The sequence below is a fragment of the Anastrepha obliqua genome, chromosome 2, assembly GCF_027943255.1.
Source record: "Anastrepha obliqua isolate idAnaObli1 chromosome 2, idAnaObli1_1.0, whole genome shotgun sequence".
Lineage (NCBI taxonomy): Eukaryota > Metazoa > Arthropoda > Insecta > Diptera > Tephritidae > Anastrepha > Anastrepha obliqua.
In genome coordinates this window covers 22363733-22386619 of record NC_072893.1, presented here as the reverse complement: position 1 = coordinate 22386619, position 22887 = coordinate 22363733, and the positions used below count along the sequence as shown (strand labels likewise).

Below are 22887 nucleotides of genomic sequence, written 5' to 3'. Positions count from 1 at the left end.
ATACATCGATATGAAGTAAAGAAAGGAGTGGGTGGCTCCAAAAGATATGCCAAAGACGATAGTCAAACAGGTTCTTCGTCCAAAGAAGATCTGTGTTTGGTGAGACTGGGAGGGCATGGTGCACTTCTTTTGTCGAAAAGAATGCCACAAACAACAAAGAGCTCTATATTGCTCAGCTACACCGCGTGAATGAGGCTATTCGACTGAAAAGACCTGATCGACTCCTTCACGACAACGCCACGCCCCATGTTACATAAGTCGTTCAGCATCCGCCGTATTCTCCGGACCTTGCACCGACCGATTACCATCTTTTCCGCTCTCTGTCAATGAAGGACGTTACCTTCGATAACAAAGAGGTCTTAAAAACTGGCTCAACAACTTCTTTGACACCAGACCAGGCGATTTTTGGTGGAACGGCATCAACAAACTTGTCGAAAGAGCGGGAAGAGGTTGAAAACAGTAACGGCGAATAAATAATTGATTAACTTATTGATATAATAATTGTTTTTTGTTTAAATAAAGTCTTCGGTAAAAACGATACGAACTTATTCCCCAACTCAATACGTTTTAAGTTAGTAGACCACAATGAAATGACTGAATTAGTTTTTGAGTAATAAACAAAAACTGTAAGGAGTTTCTGATGCTTTGCAACCTAGAAAATATATTTCCGAATACTTTTGTGTGGCACTATATATTGCTTAAGGCGAGGAATTACATGTATCGAGAATTGCTTTTAGCGAGGGCGCACTGTGTACGTATATAATTATTGCAAATTTCAATGCAGACAAATTTTTAGATAAAACATTACTTTTTATTTTTAACCAACCAAATAAATTACCACGGAATTCTTTGAAGACCACTTGAAATTGAGATTTGAATAGGTCGAGCCAAGGAGGACCAAGAGATTTGGTGGCTCCTAAAACACTCAGACTAGAAAGCCTATTATATTCAAAGCTCTGGAAAGTAAAGACGTAATTGGGATTGAGTAATAAAGGAGGAAAAGAGAGAAGAGGCAGAGAAAAAGAGATAGGATAGAATAGAGACAGAGACAGAGCCAGAGAAAGCTAGTGCTGTGAGTAGTTTGCAGATTTTTTGGCCAACAATATACTCCAGTTTTAGGAACACAAAACTTGTAGCCTTGCTCTAGCAAAGGCAGGTCACTAACAGGAAAAGGGTTCAGTGCTATTCACCTCCTCCAAGCAAGATAGGCACATCGGGTGTTCAATTATTCCAATGATGATAATATGCTGACACCGTGGGTTCTGTCGTGCAATAATACCGACCATCAACCGAACCTCTTTCCTTCTAAGTTTTAGTAAAAAGTTTACAGTTTTCTGTTCGGACTTGTCACAAAATACTTTGCAGTTCTGCAGCGTTCCGGACCATCGTCCTTTATGTAGATTGCACACATAATCGCTGATCCAATTCATGATTTCTGCGGAACTGGTTTCGAATATTGGCCCTTGGGGGGAACCGCTGATCCACGATTGGATAATTCATCGGCAATTTCGTTTCTTTGAACTCCGGACATGTCCTGGAACCCATAAAAGTACAAGCCTTTTCTGTCTTGCTACAGAATTAAGTTTCTTCTTACAATCTTGAACAATCTTTGACTTTTTTCGCGTTCTCCAAGGCCTTCAATGCAGCTTGACTGTCACTGAAAACTCCAATCTGTTTCCCGCTCCATCTTCTCTCGATTATCCATTCGGCTACATTCAGGATGGCAAAAATTTCCGTTTGGAAAACAGTTGCCATTTCCCCCATAGCATAATGACACTTATTATCATTGTTTAAGTACCATCCGGCTCCAGACCCTATTTCATTTTTGGACCCATCGGTAAAGAAAATATTCGTCAAACCTCCTTGAATGCATTCTGGATTGCTACCTTGCTCACAGAATGCAAATCTGATATCAAACTTCCTTCCAAATGAAACTATGGGTATCATCAGGTAGTCCTTAGGTGAAAAAAACAGTGGCTACTGCTCAGATAGCAACTTAAAGAAGTTCCGTCTTCGTGCCAGAAATCATATTTATGGAGCCTACACTTTGCTTTTATTGCTTCCTGTTGTATCTTAAGATCCAAGGGGAGCAAATCAAGCATAGCATTTAGAGCATCGCTGGAGTGAAGACCACTTATTTGCGAGCATACATAAATATGCATACATCAAAAATTTCCATAAAAAACATGCATAGATAAGTATATTCATACATACATATACACATACATACAGCCATACATGCATATATACATACATACATACATATACATTAAATTCCAAAGTGAATGAAAAAATATCTGTATACGTGCAGGGGGAGAGCACATATACATTAGTATATATTTACATACATTTTTCCCTGAAATTTAAGCGAAGCGAAAAACGATCTCATAAATTTCTAGCTAATCTGAATGAAGATGAATTCAGAATTGCAAATTATTATTGATGGAATGAACAGAAATTGAGGAAGGCATTACGTGATGCCGAATTCACTGGCAGAAATAATAAATGTTCGGTTATATGCATTAGCATTTTTTCTATGATTTGCATATATTTCAATTATTTCAAATTTAAAATTAAAAAAAAAAATTCTGAAATTTTTTCTATGGCGATTTAAGTGAAAATGCTCGAAATATCTATTTTCATGTTGATATTAATTGGAATATTAATGCATGCACTTTAATTGAATTTATCGCAATAGATGCACAAACATGCATTTAAATATATACACACACATACATATGTATATCACGTACATCTGCATATGCATCCATTCACATTTTTTTCCCCACTTACTCAATAATCCAAGGTAAACATTTTCCGATTTAAAAGCATATTCTGCAAATTTGTTCAAAGCTCGTAGCCGTTATTTTTGGAAAAATCATTTCCACTGTCATTCCCACGTACACACATACATACATGCATATGTACACTCATGCTTGTCAATGGGTTCGGCAAATGAGCAAATCTGCTTTATCACATTTTGGCATGCAGAACATCTATTGACTTTTGACAATCCCTCGTAATTATTAGTGTCACATTATGTTGCTCAATTGGGGCGGAGGGGTGTGGGGAATCAGTGCTCGTTAATATTATCAAATCAGGTACATCCGTATGTTCTGCCAAGGTTGCGAGGTGTTTGGTCGTTATTGAAAAATTATAAAAATTATTAAAAAAAAAATAAATGATTTCTGATTGTTACAAAATTTGTTTCAATCATTTTTTAGTGTACTATTGAAAACTGAAATTAGAAGGAGGCGAGCCAAGAAGCACCATGAGAGTTCTTCTTCTTCTTATTTTATAGCGTTACAACGCGGGGTGCGTCAAAGCTTCCTTCAAAATACTCCTCCAAAGCGGTCTATCTTAAGCTGTTGCTTCGTTGTTACGTATGCCTTTGACCTTCACGCCCATTAACTTGCCTGTCAAGGCTTTCTTTACGGTACAGTCAGCAGTAGGCCGGGTCGATTTGTGGGGAGGCAAAAAAATTGCCCATTGCTCTGTGAAAATCATATTCTAGGGATCAAAATAAGAAACTTTGCCGAAGGAACCATACCTCAAAACGAATTCTGAAGTCCCCCAATTTGGGTCGAACTTTTTAGTTTCTTTTCTCATGTAAAGGCCAAAAATGGTGATATTTTGATCCCTAGAATACGATTTTCACAAAGCAATGAGCGATTTTTAAATCCACCCGCCCTAGTCAGCAGACATACGGAACAGATGACCTAGCCATCTTGTGAGCTGCGCTTTAACAAAACGTACAGCTGTCTCGTTCTGAGTTAGATCGTTCAGTACAGAGTTCAATCGAATTCTGTAGGTACCATCATCTATTCTTATGGGTCCAAAAATCTTTCTTGAAATTTTCTTTCCATGCTAGCAATCTGCGCGCATTCATCAACCTTAAGAGTACATACCTCACAACCATACGTTAGGATTGGTCGAATAAGGGTCTTGTACATATAGTTCGGGAGCCAGGGGTCCTTTTGACCTCATCATTTCATGCCGACTGATTTTAATACTGAAGGCAGATGCCATCCAATGGATGACGAAACCAACCGTCAGCTGGTCCAGTAGCGGTGGGTACGTGCGTGGGATGCTGCGAAATGTGTCAAAAAAAAATTACTTCCAACTCATTTTATACCGACTGACATTTTTTTCATGTATTGTTGACATTTAGTAGAATAAAAAAAAATAGTCAGCTGCCCCGTAGAGGGGGGAAAATACGTCAGCTGAACGCAATGATACATTCTTGCTTCGGCTGACGGTCTTCCCACCGCTATAAACGCAGCTGACCATCATTATTATATTTTCATATGTGTCCAAAATTATGTACAAAAATTTCAATCGGCATAAAGTAGTTTTACTTTTAAATTTTTTTCACAAGTTCACCTATTCAGCTGATGTGTTCTCCCCCCTCTACCACGCAGCTGACTATTTTTTTTTTATTCTACTAAATGTCAACAATACATGAAAAAAATTTCAGCCAGTATTAAATGAGTTGATAGAAATTTTTTTTCGACACGTTTCGTACCCTCCCACAATCACACCCACCGCGGGTGCGCCAGCTGACGTTCACTTTCGTTATTCATGAAAGCTAAATCACAAGTAAAAAAAAAAATAAATAAATAAATAATTGGCGCGTACACTTCTGTTACGTGTTTGCCCGAGCTCCTCCTCCTATTTGTGGTGTGCGTCTTGATGTTGTTCCTCAAATGGAGGGACCTACAGTTTCAAGCCGACTCCGAACGGCAGATATTTTTATGAGGAGCTTTTTCATGGCAGAAATACACTCGGAGGTTTGCCATTGCCTGCCGAGGGGCGACCGCTATTAGAAAAATGTTTTTATTAATTTTGCTTTCACCGAGATTCGAACCAACGACCTCTCAGTGAATTCCGAAGGGTGATCACGCACCAACCCATTCGGCTACGGCGGCCGCTCACAAGTATAGTCAAGAATTTAACGGTATAAAAACGCAGTCAAAAATCGACCCCTGGCTCCCGGACTAATAGTTAACTTTGTAGCTTCAGACAAAAGTCGGGACTTGAACGAGTTGAGGTGGGCGTAATACGCTTCGTTGGCGGCATTATTTCGATCCCTGACTGCGGAAGTTCAATCACCGCTACGTGCGAACATAACTCCTAGGCACTTAAAATGTTGCACCGTTTCAAAAGTATAGGCTCCCGCATGGAAATCTTGCATCTGTGTAGGCCGCCTCGATTTCAACAGATATTTGGTTTTACCTTTGTTTACAAAAAGGCCAATACCCTTCGCGATTTTGTTAATTTTTAGGAAAATTTCTTTTAAATCATTCCTATTTCTTGAGAGCATAGCGATGACATCTGCGTAAGCGCACATCTGGGTTGTTTTAGTTATCTAGTTATCGCCTTTGCCGACTTTCCTTACGACAAGTGCAGCATCAAGGTATCCCCTTGTTTTACACCTGATTCAATAGAGAACGACTCTGTGAGCTTCCCTTTAATGATCACTTTTGCTTGTGTATTTGGAAGTGTTGCGCTAACGAGCCCTATTAATTTGGCAGGTATTCCAAGAGTAAGCAGTACGTGCTGGATCTTATATCTTTGAAGACTCTCGATGGCTTGTTTGAAATCAACGAACAGGCAAGAGAGCTGGTAACTCTTAAAACACTCAGGATAAAAAATCAATTGTACTTAAAGGTCTGGAAAGTGAAAAGGTAGATAGTCAAGGAGAAAAGGAGAGAGGTAACAGAAGGAAAAAGATGGGATAGAATAGAGAAATAGAGGTAGCCTAGACTTGTGAGAATTTTCTAGATTCTTTGGTAAATTTGAAAATATCCTCCAATTTGAGAGAACGAATATTACGCGTTCCCTTGACAACGAAACCCAAAATTCGCAGCCGTGCTCTAGAGAAAATGCTCAGTGCTAACCGCCTCTCTAAGCAAGATAGGCAAATCGGGTCGTCAATTATTCCAATGTTGGTCATATGCTGACCCCATGAGTTGTGTCCTGCAATAATACCAACCATCAACCAAATCCCTTTTCTTCCAAGTTTTCGAAGAAAGATCGTCAGTTTTCTGTTCGGGCTTGTCACAAAATATTTTGAAGTTCTGCAGCGTTCTAGACTGGACCATCGCTATTTATGTAAATTGCATACGTAATCACTGATCGATTTCATGATTTCTTCAAAACTGATTCCGAGTATTGGATCTCTGGTCCCTGTGGGGTACTGCTGCTCCACAGTTGGCCAATTCATCATAGCCATACAAGTACAAGCTTGTTCTATCTTATAACAGAGCTTCTTAAGGTTCTTCTTACATTCTGGAACAACTTTTGAGGTTTGCTTTGTATTCTCTAGAGCCTTTAGGGCAGTCTGACTATCATTGAAAACTGTAATCTGTTTCCCGCTTCATCTCCTCTCAATTATCCATTCTGCTACTTTCCTGCCATAGCGTAATGACACTTACTACTATCGTTTAAGTACCATCCGGCTCCAGAAACTTTTTCATTCTTGGACCCATCTCCATCGGTAAATAAAATATCCGTCCAAATCTCTTTGAATGCACTCTGAATTATTCCATTGCTCATGCAATTTGACATCGAAGAGCTTACATCGCAAAATGCCAAATGTTAAAAAAAGTTTTTTCTAATAGCGGTCGCCTCTGGGCTTAACAAACGAGTTTATTTCTGTCATGAAAAATCTCCTCATAAAAAACCATTTGCCGTTCGGAGTCGGCTTAGTACTGTAGGTCGCTTCATTGCCGGAGCAACATCAAGGTTAGATTAGGTTAGATTGGAATGGTTGCCCAAGGAATGGGCACACAGATTCGCTCTTTGTGATACTATTATGAAGGAGCTAAGGTGAAAGAGAAAACCGATGGGATGAAAGGAGAGGGCCGAGAGCGGTGGTGGTGGGATGGTTAGGAGGATGGGTTTAAAGTGTGTGGATTATGAACGCAGCACAGTCGCGTTTGTGTCAATCGCTTTGTGCTGCTGATGAAATTCATCAAATTTTTAATGTCAACGCCAGATATATCAGCAGGCGTAGCCAAGAAGTAAGTAAGAGCCAAGATGCTTAGATCTTAACCCCACCAGAGCAGGGCAACTAAGGAGAATGTGCTGAGATGATTCCACCTCATCCTCCATACAACGACGCAAAAAGAACTCGAGGTAATTCCAAGTCTCATAGCATGCACACCTCGCGAATAGTGTCCTGTGAGAACATCCACGAAGTTCAAGAGCTGAGATTTTGTCAACCTCAGAAGCTCGCCCGAGCGACCCCGATCCACAGGTGGCCAGGAAAATTTCGCGATCTTACAAGTTTGTGTAATTGTCCAGCGTTTGCTGAGTTGGCGCGATGCCCATCTTTCCAGGAGCAGACTGCAGGTAGTCAGGGGGATCCCAATTCTCTCCCTTCGCGGGAAATCACCTCACATGTCCCTTGTCTGGCCAGCTCATCCGCCTCACAGTTTCCCCGCAATGTCGCTGTGACCAGGAACCCAGATGAGCCTTGAGGCAAAGAATTCGGACGCAGTCGAAAATGAGGCAAGGCATTCCCTGACCAGTTTCGAATGCACCGACATTGACCCGAGGGCCAATTATTTATTTATTTCTATAAAAAAGGTTGGCAGGCTTCGCGCCGCCCATAAGCATGCAAGTTTTAGGGAGGCATAATTTTGAAAACCCAAGCCAACCCATCCCTATTTAGTATCACAACGTACGTAGGTGCCTTCCCACCAGAATGTGGTGCCCTCCCATCAAATTTCATCGTTGTATTTCCTGCTTGTGCTAAAATAGCTGCGATTGAATAAACAAAAGGGCCAAAGTCAGCTTCTTAAGCCTTCTTGATAATATTATTGAATCGACAGCTTCGCCACTTCTGTGGAATGGTGGAAGTACCTGCATACATATAAATGTATCTATATGAAAACATGTACGAGCATGTAAGTGGTGCATTTATTAAGAACATCACCATCATTCACGTCAAGTAACTGCAAATAAATTAAATATTTAATGACAAAAGAGATGCAAGGCAGAGTAACTGATTTCACTACAATTCAAAGCAAGCAGCGTTAAAGCCTTCTTCCATTACCAGCCCCTTTCATGTACCCATGCATGCATACATTCGGACAACAATAAAAGGGAAGGCAAACTCGCAAGCGCAAAAACTAAGTTTGGACCAACACGTTTTAGCCATTGCACAAGACGTGTAAGATTCGTATTAATGTCACCCATGCCTCTGTGTCTTCTACAATAGTTTTGCACATCGCTCTTCTGCTCTTCCCGCGCTTCAGAGTGGCATTTGTTGCCACGCGCTTGTTGAACAAAATGTCGTACAATGACTTCAACGCGCGTTGTGTTACATTACCGTCGTCGTCGTCGCCATCGTCGACGTTGTCGTTGTTGCTGCTATTGTTGTCGTCGTTGTGATTGCGCTGCTGCGTCGTTGTGACATAGCGCTGCGATGTGCCGCCAACTCGCTGCATTGGCCACCACGAACCGAACTAACAGCGAAGGACATCAAAAATTCATACGACTATAATTGCCTGACAGGAAATCCTAATTTTCCGGTCGCAGCAGCCCAACAACCATCGCTCAAACTTACACCAACCAAAGCAGGAAACCCACACACATCAAGGGCGTAATAGGGGGACAGAAGAGGCCTTAAAGCTTCTGAAGTTCTCAAGTTCCCTCATGGAGCGCCAATGTACAGAAAAGTTTGCATGTTCGTGAACATTATTTGGCGCTTGATTGATTTCGAAGGTAGTTTTTTGTTTCTACATATTATCTCATTTTGATCAAAATGCTTCTGTTACTTTGTAGTATTAAAATTAGAAAAGTACCGCCAAATGTTTCTGAATATTGGGTAGGGGAATAAGTTCGTAGCGTTTTTACTGAAATCTATTATTCAAACAAAAAACAATAATTATATCAATAAGTTAATCAATTATATATTTCCCGTTGCTGTTTATAACCTCTTCCCGCCTTCTCGACCAATTTGTTGATACCATTCCGCCAAAAATCGCCTGGTCTGGTGTCAGAGAAGTTTTTGAGTCAATTCTTAAGGACCTTTTTGTTATCGAAGGTAACGCCCTTCATATGGTTTGACAGTGAGAGGAAAAGATGGTAATCGGTCAGTGCAAGGTCCGGAGAATACGGCGGATGCTGAAAGACCCACCATTCCAGCTCTTGTAGTGCGGCTTTGACGACTTGTGCAACATGGGACCTGGCGTTGTAGCTAAGGAGTATGGTTTAACCATGTCGATCAAGTCTTTTCAGTCGAACGGCCTCATTTACGCGTTGTAGCTGGACAATGGAGAGCTCTTTGTTGACCGTGGTATTCTTTTCGAGCATCACCCAGTGCACCATGTCCCTCCAGTCCCATCAAACATTTATCATGATCTTCTTTGGACGAAGAACCTGTTTGATTCTCGTCTTTGGCGTATCTCCTGCAATCACCTACTCCTTTCTTTGCTTCTTATTGATGTATAGGCACCATTTCTCCTCTCCCGAGACGACTCGGTACAAAAAGCGCTGTTTATGACCACGTTGTTTTGACTCGCGATGGCCGGCGAGATGCTGTGAAGCAATTTGAAGGCGAATTTCTTTATTTTTTTCGTTGAGTTCGTGAGACACCCAGTCTCACAATTTTTCGGTAAATCCCATTGAATGTAGGTGATTGAGAATCGTTTTATGATCGCAGTTAATTTTGTCCTCCAATTCACAACTGGTTTGGCCACTCTTCTTCTTCGAAAGTGAAAGTGATTTGAGAGGTTCTTCATCGAATTCAGAAGGTCTTACACTGCGGACGTGTCATCGACGTCAAAGTCGCCATTCTTGAACTTTGCAAACCATTTCCGTGCTGTTGACTTGACTATGACACTTTCTTCATACACGTCGCAAGTGTCCCGGGGCTTAACGAAAATCAGGAATCTTCTGAATTTTTAAAAGTACTCACTGATTTTAGGAGAGATAAGGACAAGTTCCCCACGCGGCATCACAATGGACTAGGAGCCTGAGTGTGTCCCACAAGGTCTTTGGCCGAGCTCCTCCTCCTATTTGTGGTGTGCGTCTTGATGTTGTTCCACATATGGAGGGACCTACAATTTCAAGCCGACTCCGAACGGCAGATATTTTTTTTTTATGTGGAGCTTTTTCATGGCAGAAATACACTCGGAGACTTGCCATTGCCTGCCGAGGGGCGACCGCTACTGGAAAAAACGTTTTCGTTATTTTGGTGTTTCACCGAAATTTGAATCTACGTTCTTTCTGATTTCCGAATGGTAGTCACGCACCAACCCATTCAGCTACGGCGGTCGCCTTCAATTTAACCTATCCTAATTTCGACTGCCACGTCTTCAGGTACTCGGCAGCAGCGTTTTGCCCGCTCATTTGACACATATTGACGCACTAGCGCAATCAGTCGCTGTTCAGGCGGTAATATGAACGAAAGCTGCTTCGATTATTTTCGTATATCACCAACATAATTTCAGCTTTATCGTAAACGAACCGCTGTTAGATCCCCTGTTACCATTCTAAATACTCTCCACGGTGAAGGCTAAAATTGCCTAAAAATTGTCAAGTTTCGGTTTTCAAGCCATCTTAAGGGGTTAGGGGTAGTCAGATGCCCGAAAAAATGATCATTTTCACGAATTTTTTTTTGCTACTTAATTAATTTATTTAACAAAAATAAAAACATAGCATAAAAACATCATGTTTTAACTTGACTTCACCAAAATTTCAAAAAAAAAAATTAATAATTGCAAAAGTTATCGCTGTTTGTGTGAAGCCCGTTTCTCCAGAAGTCCCTTGCGGTGAACATCACAAGTCCTTGCAGATTCATCTAAAACCAATCGGACAAGAATAATTAGTTTTATTAATAGATAATCTTGTGCCTGATCGAAGCTTTTTTTTTTCAAAATGAACAAAATGGCGGCCTCAGAAAATTTTTTCCAGATTTTAGAAAAAAAAACCAACAGTTAATTGTTAAAAAAAATCGAAATTTTTGAAAAAAAAAAATCCTTCGATCAGGCACAAGTTTTTTATGTTTTTCAAAAGCTGTATAAATTTTATTGAAATCTACGTAGCGGTTTTTAAGTTACAGTGTTCACCAGTTTGAAAAACATTTTGAGAAAAACGCATTTAAAGTTTTGCTATCGGCTCCGGAGCGGCCGAGCGCCCTTTGTTAATTGTTGAATAACTTGAAAAGTATTTGTCGGATTCACTTCAAATTTTTACACAATATTTTTAAAACATTATACTTTAAGAAAATGCAAAAAAAAATCGATTTTTTGAAAATTCTGACTACCCCTAACCCCTTAAGGTCTTTCTAGTCTTTATTATCCTTCTTCTAGTCTATTATCCCTATCTAGAAGCGTTTCTCGAAAAAATATGAGTGAAGTAATTGTTATCAGGGCCATAAAGAAAATGAATTACACAGATCCGCATGGTTTTTTTTTATGAGACTGAAATTGAAATTGAAATTTGAATATGTCGAGCACCAAGAGATTTGGTGGCTCCTTAACCACCCAGGTTAAAAAGCCTATTGTATTTAGAGCTCTGGAAAGAGGGTGGATAGTCAAGGAGAAACTGGTTTTCATTGTGTTTTTAAGCGGTGCACACCGCTTGGTGGTTAAAAGGTGCTCATTACGATAAGGCTTCAAGAAAAAAGGGGGTAGAAGCCCATAAAAATGGGTTTCTGAGTGATTTCCCTCGACTTTTCTCAAAAACCTAACGCGCTGAAAACTTCGACTCATACCCAAATTAACATTTGAACCTTACACTATAACTATGACTTTTGGCGAAGCTGTCAAGGTATGGAAGAAGAGGAAGTGTGTTCATTCATTGCTCTATACAGAAAAATGCTCTTCACGCTCAGATTCGCTTTTTTTGACAGGTTGAAGAGATCTCTTAAGTAGGGTTTCCAAATTAACAAAATTCATTAAATCCACAGGTTGGTTCAGAGAACACTCAGGAGGTCAATGGTATCACAATAGGACTACTCAGGCCTAAGTTTAACGGGTGACAGCTACTCCATCGAATCTGCAAAATATAATAATCATACTTGGAAGGTAAAACAAAAAATTAAAAACAACTTTGAATAAAATGGAGTTAGTCCATTAAGGTTAAGAGGTTACTGTACAAAGAGGTTTTGAAGCATCCAATCGATTTTATGCTTAGTCTTACCATGAATTCTGTGACAAATTTTGTCGCGATGTCGACTTAAGCACCTTTCCTCCTTTCTAAGTCATAGAAATACAAATTTTATCCATCCGACCCATTCGGATTGAACTTCGTTTCGTCACTAAATACTACCTTTTCCCATTCACCGGAATTGTTATTTGGCGTTGTTTGAGAAATTTATTCAAAAATGTTTTTTTTTGTACGTTTTTATGCTTCAAATGTGGGGTTTTTAGAATAGCCCTTCGAACGGTGGATTTGCTGGCTGCAGTATCTGCCATTTCTTTAATTTTTGCTGCTGGCAGGACGGAGTTTGATGCAATCCTAAGGATTTTGCTGGTTTTCGTCAGTGTTAAAGCCATTGCAGTTTTGCTTTTGTAGTTTTTACCATAGGAGGCACCATCTTTCACGTAAAGATCCAGAACATTTGAACTTCGTCCTAACTTTTTGGCAATTTGGCAATTTGAAAGCCCTTCTGAGGTCAAGGTACCGATTTGCTCTTTTTCGCGATTTGTTAAACCTTTCTGCTATCCCATTTCACTAGAATTAAGAAGCTTTCAACCAAACAAAATTAATAATGGACTATGTTTAAGTTCGTGCGGTTTTTTTCGAAATTTGAAACTTTATTGACGTAAAATGGTTACAAATTTAATATTCAAAGTATTGTCCATCGCTTACTACTACTTTTTCCCATCTTTCTGGCAATTCACGGATTCCCTTTGTGAAAAATTCGGTCGGTTTTGCCGCAATCCACGAATCGATCCATTTTTTGACTTCATCGTAATTACGGAAGTGCTGGTCAGCCAGGCCATGTTGCATCGATCGGAAGAGATAGTAATCGGATGGCGCAAGGTCTGGACTATACAGCGGGTGGGGTAGGACATCCCATTTGAGCGTTTCTAAGTATGTTTTGACCACTTGTGCAACATGTGGCCGAGCATTGTCATGTTGCAAAATAACTTTGTCGTGTCTATCGGCGTATTGCGGCCGTTTTTCTCGCAGTGCTCGGCTCAAACGCATCAATTGTCGTCGGTAGACATCCCCCGTAATCGTTTCATTCGGTTTCAGTAGCTCATAATACACAACACCCAGCTGGTCCCACCAGATACACAGCATAACCTTCAGGCCATGAATATTCTGCGCCGACGTCGATGTTGAAGCATGGCCAGGGTATCCATACGTTGCCCGACGTTTTGGATTGTCGTAATGGACCCACTTTTCATCGCCAGTCACAATTCGATGCAAAAAACCCTTTCTTTTGTGCCGTTGAAGCAGTTGTTCGCATGCCATAAAACGGCGTTCAACGTCTCTTGGCTTCAATTCATACGGCACCCAATGGCCTACCTTTCGGATCATTCCCATGGCTTTTAAACGTTTGGAAATGGTTGATTGATCAACTCCCAAAGTTTTTGCAACCTCTTCTTGCGTTTGAGCCGGATCTTGATCGAGCAATTCCTCCAATTCGGTATCCATGAACTTTGGCGGCGCACCCTCGCGTTCTTCGTCTTCCAAGCCAAAATCACCACTTTTAAAGCGTGCAAACCACTTCTGGCACGTTCACTCAGCTAGAGCATGCTCACCATAAACTTCCACCAAGATACGATGACTTTCGGCTGCTTTTTTCTTCATATTAAAATAATGAAGAAGAATTCCCCGCAAAAACACATTATTTGGCACGAAACTCGACATTTTCAAGTGTGGTAAAAATATTGTTGTTTACGCTTCAAATAAAAAACTTATACTGACGTTTGTGCCTTACGACAGTAGCTCTCCAATGAATGTTTGGAAATGTGGATCGATGGAATAATAATCAAGTTACGCCATCTGTTGTAAAACCGCACGAACTTATCGATAGACCATTACTTAAAAAACAACCCAAACTGATCGCCTCTATTCAAGTGAACCACTAAATCAAGTACAATATTACCGCTGCTGAAGTTTTACTGCTCCGAAATACCGTTAGATGGAATAAAATTTTGATGCAGGTTTATATTCGAGCAAAGTACAGCCTTCAGTTGATTTATCAGAAAACTTTGGATTACTGGGTAAAATACGGGTTGCTTTAGAAACCATTTTTTCCACAAAAGTTATTGCTTCTAATCAAGTGAATCGGACTGCATATTACAGAAAATAATAATTTTTACATGGCTCCGCGTGATAGCTTCGCCAGAATGAGTCCGTTATGTCCGTTGCGGCAAAGCGTTGGACTGACATAGCCGACAAAACGCCGAGGGATGCTATAATGAAAAAAGCCATTTGCCGCTCGTAGGTGGCAAAAAAATGTAGGTTTCTCCATTAGTGGGGAAAGCATCAAGGCGCACGTCCCAAATAGGAGGACGAGCTCAGCCAAACACACAATAAAGTGTGTAAAAACCGTTTTTTTTCAATGACTTGTTTACTAAGATATGGCTGAGATTGGTTGCAGAAATGACAAGAGTCCGTAGACCAAATCTCGATAATGTGCAGGTGATTTCGCAGTCTGCAGTGGCCTGTGAGAATGCCCTTGAGCATTTTCAGGCGGAAATGGAACAGCGGTCGATCAAAAAGCTTGTTAAGATTTAACAGAGAAGCTATAAGAAAAATGATAGAGGTATTAACTGGACTCCCGTACTTTGATTCCTGTAGAAGCTGTCTTAATACAGAAGAAGAGGTTTGAAAAGGAAACTCTAGGGTAAAGATAAGCTCAAGTGGTATTACAATGGGCCTACTAAAGGTCTACCACCCTACCTACCTACCTCCCTTCTCGGTTTATCCTTGAGAAGGGTTATGAGCTTTTGAACCTCTTTTGGTTGTACGCTTTTAGTAAGGTGCCGTCTGACTGTCGCTCAGAATGGCGATTCGTTCATTCCGGAAATTTTTGTCTGCACATAGACAGATGTCACACATCTACGCTCCGAAGATGCTTGGAAACTACCCATCGGCATAGAACGCTTGGTTCTGGGCTCATATATTCCGGCGTCTTTGCCTTCTGGCCTCTTGGAGTCATCTGTGTACCAGTGTAGGGTACACTCTTGGAGTTTCTTTTCAAACAGGTGATCTACTGCAGTTTAACTTGTCGTCCAGTTCAATTCTAAACTTCTTTTCGAATTTGATCACCTTAATTATATCACATCTGGGTAGCTGGGTAAGTGGGAACTGCAGCCTTTATGTTAGTAGTCTGTAAGAATTTGTTATTCATCATCTTCTTGAATTCTTCTTCTTAGCATCACAGCCCTTAGTGAACCATTGTTTCATGCCCAACCTTGCTGCCTGTCTCTTTCTAAGGCTACCTCCTTCCACCACCACCCGTTTCGCTTTTCAAGTTCAACTTCCACGTCTTCGAGCCATCTTTTTCTGGGCGTCGTGTGCTTTTTGGAACTTGTAAGCCTTGACCTTGAGCTCATTTTTCAATATGCGTCGAATGCTGTCTTGCGATATTTTCAGTTCTTAGGCGATTTTTCTTCCACTTCGGCGTGGATTTCGTTCTAGTTGAGTCTTCGCTTTCCGAACCATTTCTGGCGTTGTTGCGGTTTTTTTTGGTCCACCTCCATAGCGTTTTGCAATGCTACCAGTATCATTGTAACGTTTTATAGTGCGATACACAAACATTTTATTCGCTTTGAGGTGACTGAGCTCACGAACAATGACTGGTTGTGATTTTCCAGCCAAGTATAACGCAATCACACTATTATGTTTGAATTCCATCACAGAAAAAACATTCAACAAAACTGAGACGCAAATGCTTTTGAAGGCTTATAAACAATACGAGTATATTGAACTGTAATTAGAACAATTTTGACGTTGATGTCATGAGCTGTTTTACAGATACAAGCAGTGTGAAGTTGGTAACACTTCATATCGTTCACCCTGTATTTAAAATTTCTGAGCCAAAAAAATATTAAAATTAAAAGATGATTTTTATTTTTGAAATGGTCATGTTTTTCATAAAAAATGTATGCACAGAGCGATTAAATTTTGTTTAATCTACAACCAGCTTATTAAGCTAGTGAATATCATCGCTTTATGGCGCTTCTTTAGTAAAAATGAAACAAAATATAAAATTAAAGTATTAATTTAATGTTGATCTGTTTTTTTTTTACTTTATCATATTTTCCATAAAAAACATGTTATTCTTAATGTAATTAAGTTTCGATTCATTTACACGAGCTTCATGTAAAATGGCTCATTTCAAATGGCTAACAAAAAAACTAAAATGTAAGGATGAATTTTTTTAAAGATAAACATTGAAATAGGAAAATTTTGCATTTATTTGATAGACAAGTTTTACTCACAAAATAATAAAATTTTAATATTTTTGATTATAAAAAATTACAATCCTTTTTCATTATACAAAATTCTAATGCTTTTTTATTATAAAAAAATATGAATGGTTTTTTATTATTTTAAATACGTTAATAATTCTGAATAGCATAACTGCAAAAAACTTAGAACTTTTTTTCGTTTCGATAATTTCAAACAAACGTCAATTAGCCTCATTTATTCAATTTAATTTACAACATATTTACAGCCATGGTCATATAAATAGCACATTTAGACTTTGAAAGCAAAGAGTTGAATATGTTTTTAAATTATTATATTTTATTGGGGAAAAAACAACATAAAAAATAAAAAACTGTAACGTTGTATTTCTTTTATTATTTAAAACTTATAACGTTGCGTTTCTCTTTTCGTAAAATATATCTCTGGTATTTTTAATTGTAATAAAAACTCCGGAAAACAAAACCGTTTAGTAAGCTAAGTTGCACGAGCAAGAGCAATACCTGTTTTGCAGCGGCCAGCCAACGCTGTCCACACTACAAAGGTAGTTATTGGCAAGCACCTAAGCTCTGCTCACCGCCGATTACCAAACGGAATGTGTGTCCTTTCCAAAAGCGCGCAGGCTTTTTATAGGCAAAATCAATCCTATTAGAAAATTCAAATTTAGAGTTTGAAAAAAGACATCTAGACATCATCTGGTCATTACAATTTTAGGGCATTGCCATATAAGAAAACTTTAAATTAAATCTTAACAATTTGAAGGTATTGCCATATAGAAATAAATACATTAATAAATTAAAAAATATAAGTATGCTACAAAACTTATTTACTTCTACTTTAAAACAAAAAAATGCTCAAATATAATTTCAGTTCTGATTTAATTTACGAGAACGTTGATAATTCACGAAACCTCCTGGACACATAAGTAGCACATCCTAAAAAATTCTAAAGCAAAAATAGTAAACAAATCAGATAGTTAAGTAATAATATTGTGTTACCAGATTTGTATTTTGTACTATATTATATCCATCGTTTCAGATTGCTTCCTCAAGCCGTCGCGTCATGCTTTCTACAAGCTTGTGGCATCTTTCCTTTGGAATCGCGTACCAAACCTCCTCAACTGCGACCCACAAGTCATCAAAATTTTAAAAACTTTTGTTAGCGATTTTGACCTTAACGTCATTCCACAAATTTTCTATTGGATTGAGATCAGCGCTCTGCGCCGGCCAATTCAGAACATTATTTTTTCTCTTCTGAACCATTGCTTCACTGTCTTTGCGGTATGCTTTGGATCATTATATATATATATGTATATATAATTGGCGCGTACACCCTTTTTGGGTGTTTGGCCGAACTCCTCCTCCTATTTGTGGTGTGCGTCTTGATGTTGTTCCACAAATGGAGGGACATACAGTTTCAAGCCGACTCCGAATGGCAGATATTTTTATGAGGAGCTTTTTCATGGCAGAAATACACTCGGAGGTTTGCCATTGGCTGCCGAGGGGCGACCGTTATTAGAAAAATGTTTTCTTAATTTTGGTTTCACCGAGATTCGAACCAACGTTCTATCTGTGAATTCCGAATGGTAATCACGCACCAACCCATTCGGCTACGGCGGCCGCCATGCTTTGGATCATTGCCCTGCATAAATGTTCAATTTAATGGCATAAACGCAAACAGGAATGGCCCCATTTTATTCTGGAGTATATCCAGATACTGAAATCTATCCATTTTACCAACCAGGCGAACAATCGGCCCAACATCACGCCAGGAAAAAGCGTCCATGACGCTTCCGCTGCCATGTTTAATGGGTTTTTTTTGTGAAACTAGGATTTAGAGCTTGATTTTTTGGACGACGTACAACAGTTTTCCCATCTGGTGCCATCCTATTTATTTTGGTTTCGTCGGTCCAAAGTACGTTTTTCCAAAACTGAATAGATTCGACTTTGTGGGCTTTTGCAAAGGCAAGTCGGTGTTTGATATGTCTTTTTGAGAGGAGTGGTTTTTTTCTGCTTATGCGGCCAAACAGCTGGGCTTCGTTAAGTCGCCTTCCTACAAGCTTTCTGTGCCCCTGTAGACCAGATTCTTGGTTTATTTCAAGCATTATTTGCCGTGCCGACTTAAAAGAATCTGCTTTGCTCTTGCGTATTATAGCTCTATCCACTTTAACATCAGTTTTTTGCGGCTTTGGTTTTCTTTGCGTTTTTTTTTGCTTAGATAGGATGAATCTTTCTTAACTAAATTAAGATCATTATAAACCATTTTCCGAGAGCACATCATCATTTTAGCTATTTCTTTATAGTTTTTCCGGTATATAAGAGATCTTTTCTCCGGCCTGCAATGTTTTCCACGTCCCATTTTTAGTAATTACTTTAAAATTTTATTTAAGAAACAAAAAATTATACTAAAAGTCGCTGAAACAATGTAAAAATTTTACTCTCCGCTGCACAAGTTGAAATGTGCTATTTTTGTGTCCACTTCAAAACAGCAATAAGCATAAATAAAATAGAACGCACAAAATTTCATCGAAAAAAAACGGTAAATTCCTCGCATAAATGTTATTTAAATGTAAACAAATTTATTTGATCAAAGCAGAGTTCGTACTAAAAACTTAACTTACTGCCCATGGCTGTATGTATGCGTACATCTGTATGTGTATGCAGATAACTGCCTAAAACATATACGCCAATTATTAACTAAATCTCTACCGCTCAGCGAGTACTTACATATGTGTGCATACATGTGTGTATGTATGTATGCATGTAGCAAGCATTGATAAATATCCTTCTCAAATGAATCCCCTTTTCGCTCCCCTAACACACACACACACATTCTCATCCTGAATTTTTTTTCTTTCTTTCTTTTTCGCAGAGTCCCAAATTCGCGCCACCCATAGAATTTGTCGATGAGGCTGCTCTGAGTCCTCCTGATGGTTACAAGGACAATGGCTTAAAGAATACCCTCGGCGGCGCGCTAAGCGGTCACATCTTCGGCGCCCAACACATCCAACAGCTGCAGGTCATACAGAGGTTGCAGCAGCAGCGGGCCGCTATGCTGGCTGCACGCAATAATAATCAAATTCCGCCGCCGCCGCCACCAGTGGGAAGTGCAGCACTTAGCCAGCACCAACAGCAGCAGCATCAGCAACACCAACAACAACAGCAGCAGCAACAGCAGCAAGTAGCGCATCAGGCGCAACAACACCACCAACAATTACAGCAGCAGCAGCAGCAGCAGCAACAACAACAGCAGCATTCACCCGACGATGACTCGTTAGGCGTTTGCACTGAGTGCGCCGAATGCGCCGAGTGTGCGGCCAAGCAACTCCAGGATACAGGTAAATACCATCTAACCACTTTGTGCTCGTATTTGCTTATCGTTTTTCGCATTTGCCTTTGTTGCTGTTGTTGTGGGCGCACAAACACCTGTAAATTGAAACGTGTCTCTGTCGTCGAAAATCGCCGGATGTTATGCACACGAGCACCAGGGCACCAGTTGAGTGCTGGGCAAAGAGCGTGGGGGGAGGGTTTGGGGTCGTGTAATGGAAGTAGGTATGCGGTTAAATTAGAAACCTACAGTGACAATGCAATTAGTCTGACTACTCGCAGCCGACTCTGTTGGCAATTTACGTTGCAGTGCTGGTGGGCTATGCGGCGCTCGGCTGTGTCAGCGGGGTTGAGATCAGCAGCATAGAGTCGCAGCGAATGGTTTGTGATTAGTCTGCGTTAACTGCGTCTGTTGATTCGCCCACACCTGCAGTTGTGCGCACGGGCGGCTGCACTTCCTACGACTGCGAAATGCAGACCGCCTGCTGTCAACCGTCGACTGGCGGAGGTGAATGCACCAGTTGGTTGGTATTTTAATTAATCGAAAATTATGTGGTTTGTTGATTTTTTTTGTTTTCACTCATAAAGAAGCGCAGTGCCGGTAGTAAATGAATGTGTGATTCGACTAGAATGGCATTCCGTTATGGGGAGAATAATTTATTTTGATTATTATTTTTTGTTTTTGTGACGTGATTGCAGGTCAACTGCATACAGTTTGAATATTTTAATTGAGATTTTATTTTGCCCGTTGGTTGCGTGCTGTGATAACCGAATTTGTCTGCTCCTTTCGCACTTGATTGAATGTTTCGCAGCGGAAATTTCACCTAAGCAAAATAATAGAAAATTAAACAATCATCAGCAACGACGCACTGTGTAGATTAACGAACGAGGAACCCATTCTTAGGCAAATCAAACGTAGAGAGTGGCGTTGGATAGATCGCACACTGAGAAAACCACCAGGCAACATCACGAGGATGGCACTGGACTGGAACACGCAAGGGTGCAGATGTCGCGGTCGACCAAAAACACTTGAAGAGGGTCTATGCTGCGCGAATTAGCAGATGCCGACATAGGACGGTGCAAAAACAACAGCACAGAACCGTGTAAGACGGAAGAGTCTTGTCGAGGCCCTATGCTCCCGAGAGGAGTACACAAGGAAAAAAAAAATTAAGCAAAACATTGCCAATATCTGTAAATAGTCACATAAGACGCATGCGCTTGGTAAAAATTTGAGAAACTATTGATTGATATCACAGCCGGACCGTTTATATCCATTCAGACGAGAAGACCCAGCCAACGAAACCTTTGGATCTTTATTCCCTGCACTATGTTTATGTCGTCGTAAAGCCCATACAGCTCATCGTTCCATTGTCTGCGATACTGGTCGTCACCAACGTGCAAAGGTCCAAAAATCGTTCACAGAATCTTTCTCTCAAACACTCCAAGTGACGCCTCATCGGTCCTGTGTTAGGATGGGCATAATGAGAGCCTTATAGAATCTTAGTTTTGTTCGTCGAGAGAGGACTTTACTACTCAGTTACCTTCTTAGTCCAAAGTAGCACTTGTTTGCAAGAGAGATTATTCGTTGGATTTGAAGGCTGACATTATTGACGGTATTAAGGTTGGTTCTTAGATAAACGAAGTTTCTTACAACCTGGAAATCATAACTGTCAACAGTGACGTGGGTGCCGACATACGAATTCGCCAACTGTTTTCTTGATGATAGGAGGTACTTTGATTTGTCCTCGTTCACCACCAGTCACATTCGCTTTGCTTTTTTATCCAGTTTGGAGAAGGCAGAACTAACAGCGCGGTTGTTAAGGGCGATGATGTCAATATCATCGGCATACGCCAACACTTGTATGATTTTATAAAAAACTGTGCCTGAGCGATTAAGTTCTGCGGCTCGTACGATCCTCTCCAACATCAGGTTAAAGAAGTCACACGACAGCCAGTCCCCCTGTCGGAAAGCTCGTTTGGTATCAAACGGCTCGGAGAGGTCCTTCCCAATTCTGATGGCGCTGCTGGTTTTGAACAACGTCAACTTGCATAGCCGTATTAATTTTTCGGGGTACCAAATTCAGACATCGCGGCATATAGGCAACTCCTTTTCGTACTGTCGAATGCAGCTTTGAAGTCCACACAAAGATGGTGTGTATCGATTCTCGCTTCATGGGTGTTTTCCAAGACTTAGTGTATTGTGAATACCTGGTCGATATTGGACTTTCCAGGTCTAAAACCACACTGATAAGGTCCAATCAGTTGGTGCGCGGTGGGCTTCAGCCTTTCACACAATACGCTAGCTAGAACCTTATAGGTGATATTTAGAAAACTAATTCCGCGGTAATTGGCACAGATTGCAGTATCATCCTTCTTGTGGATTCGGCAGAGCAAACTTAAATTCCTATTGGCAGGCTTGCTTTCATCCGACCACATTTTGCACAGGAGCTGATGCATGCACCAGATCGCCGTCTTTGTTCTTACAAGAAAACTCAAATTTACAGGTACTAATTTCCTTAAGTTGGCGCGTAGGGTATCTAATTGCAGTATTTTTATTTCGAAATGAATTTTGTGCGTTGCCTATTGAATGCGATGCTTCTCCTCTTTTATTGTCAGCATTCTCTCTGCACTAGCACCAGTTCCATTTCAAACATCTTTCGACATCTTCAGACATGGTTTTTAAAATTGCTGGAGTAACGCTAGCTTCTCTTCATTCCCACTTCTTTTCCTTGGTGTTCTGCTTGGTGGAGTTTTGGTGCTAACAGCAGTGTATGCTGACGTCGATGGGCCTGATAAGCAGCTATGACAAGAGTTTGCCTTCTCGTTACGGGAATCACTGCTTCTGATGGCATTTGCATAGTTTTCTGTTTGCATAATTGACGATCTTCCAAATGTTGGTGCATTTCTAGTTCCCTCTCAGCCTCTCATTCTATCGCAAACCTCAAGTACAGCTCCCTCGATTGTCATCTATTCACTGGCAGCAATTACTCTTTCGCTAAAGGGTCCTCCACCTGTCCGCTGTTTGGGTACCTTGTTGAAGGAAAGCTTTTTTATCGTCCGATATTTCTGAACAGCAAAACCCATAAAACCAAGAATAACTTTTCACTTTCTAAAATATTGTATCCCATTTATATGCACACCTTCCTCGACATTT

The 22887-nt window shown here is 40.3% G+C and overlaps 1 protein-coding gene across 1 annotated transcript in view; it reads left to right on the top strand.

Moving 5' to 3' along the window:
• LOC129237189 (uncharacterized) overlaps positions 1-22887 on the top strand; it is a 72917-nt gene that overhangs the window by 28491 nt on the left and 21539 nt on the right. The window contains exon 2 of the mRNA XM_054871700.1: positions 19279-19744. Coding sequence (XP_054727675.1) covers positions 19279-19744 — 466 coding nt within the window. The remainder of the gene's footprint in view (positions 1-19278; positions 19745-22887) is intronic.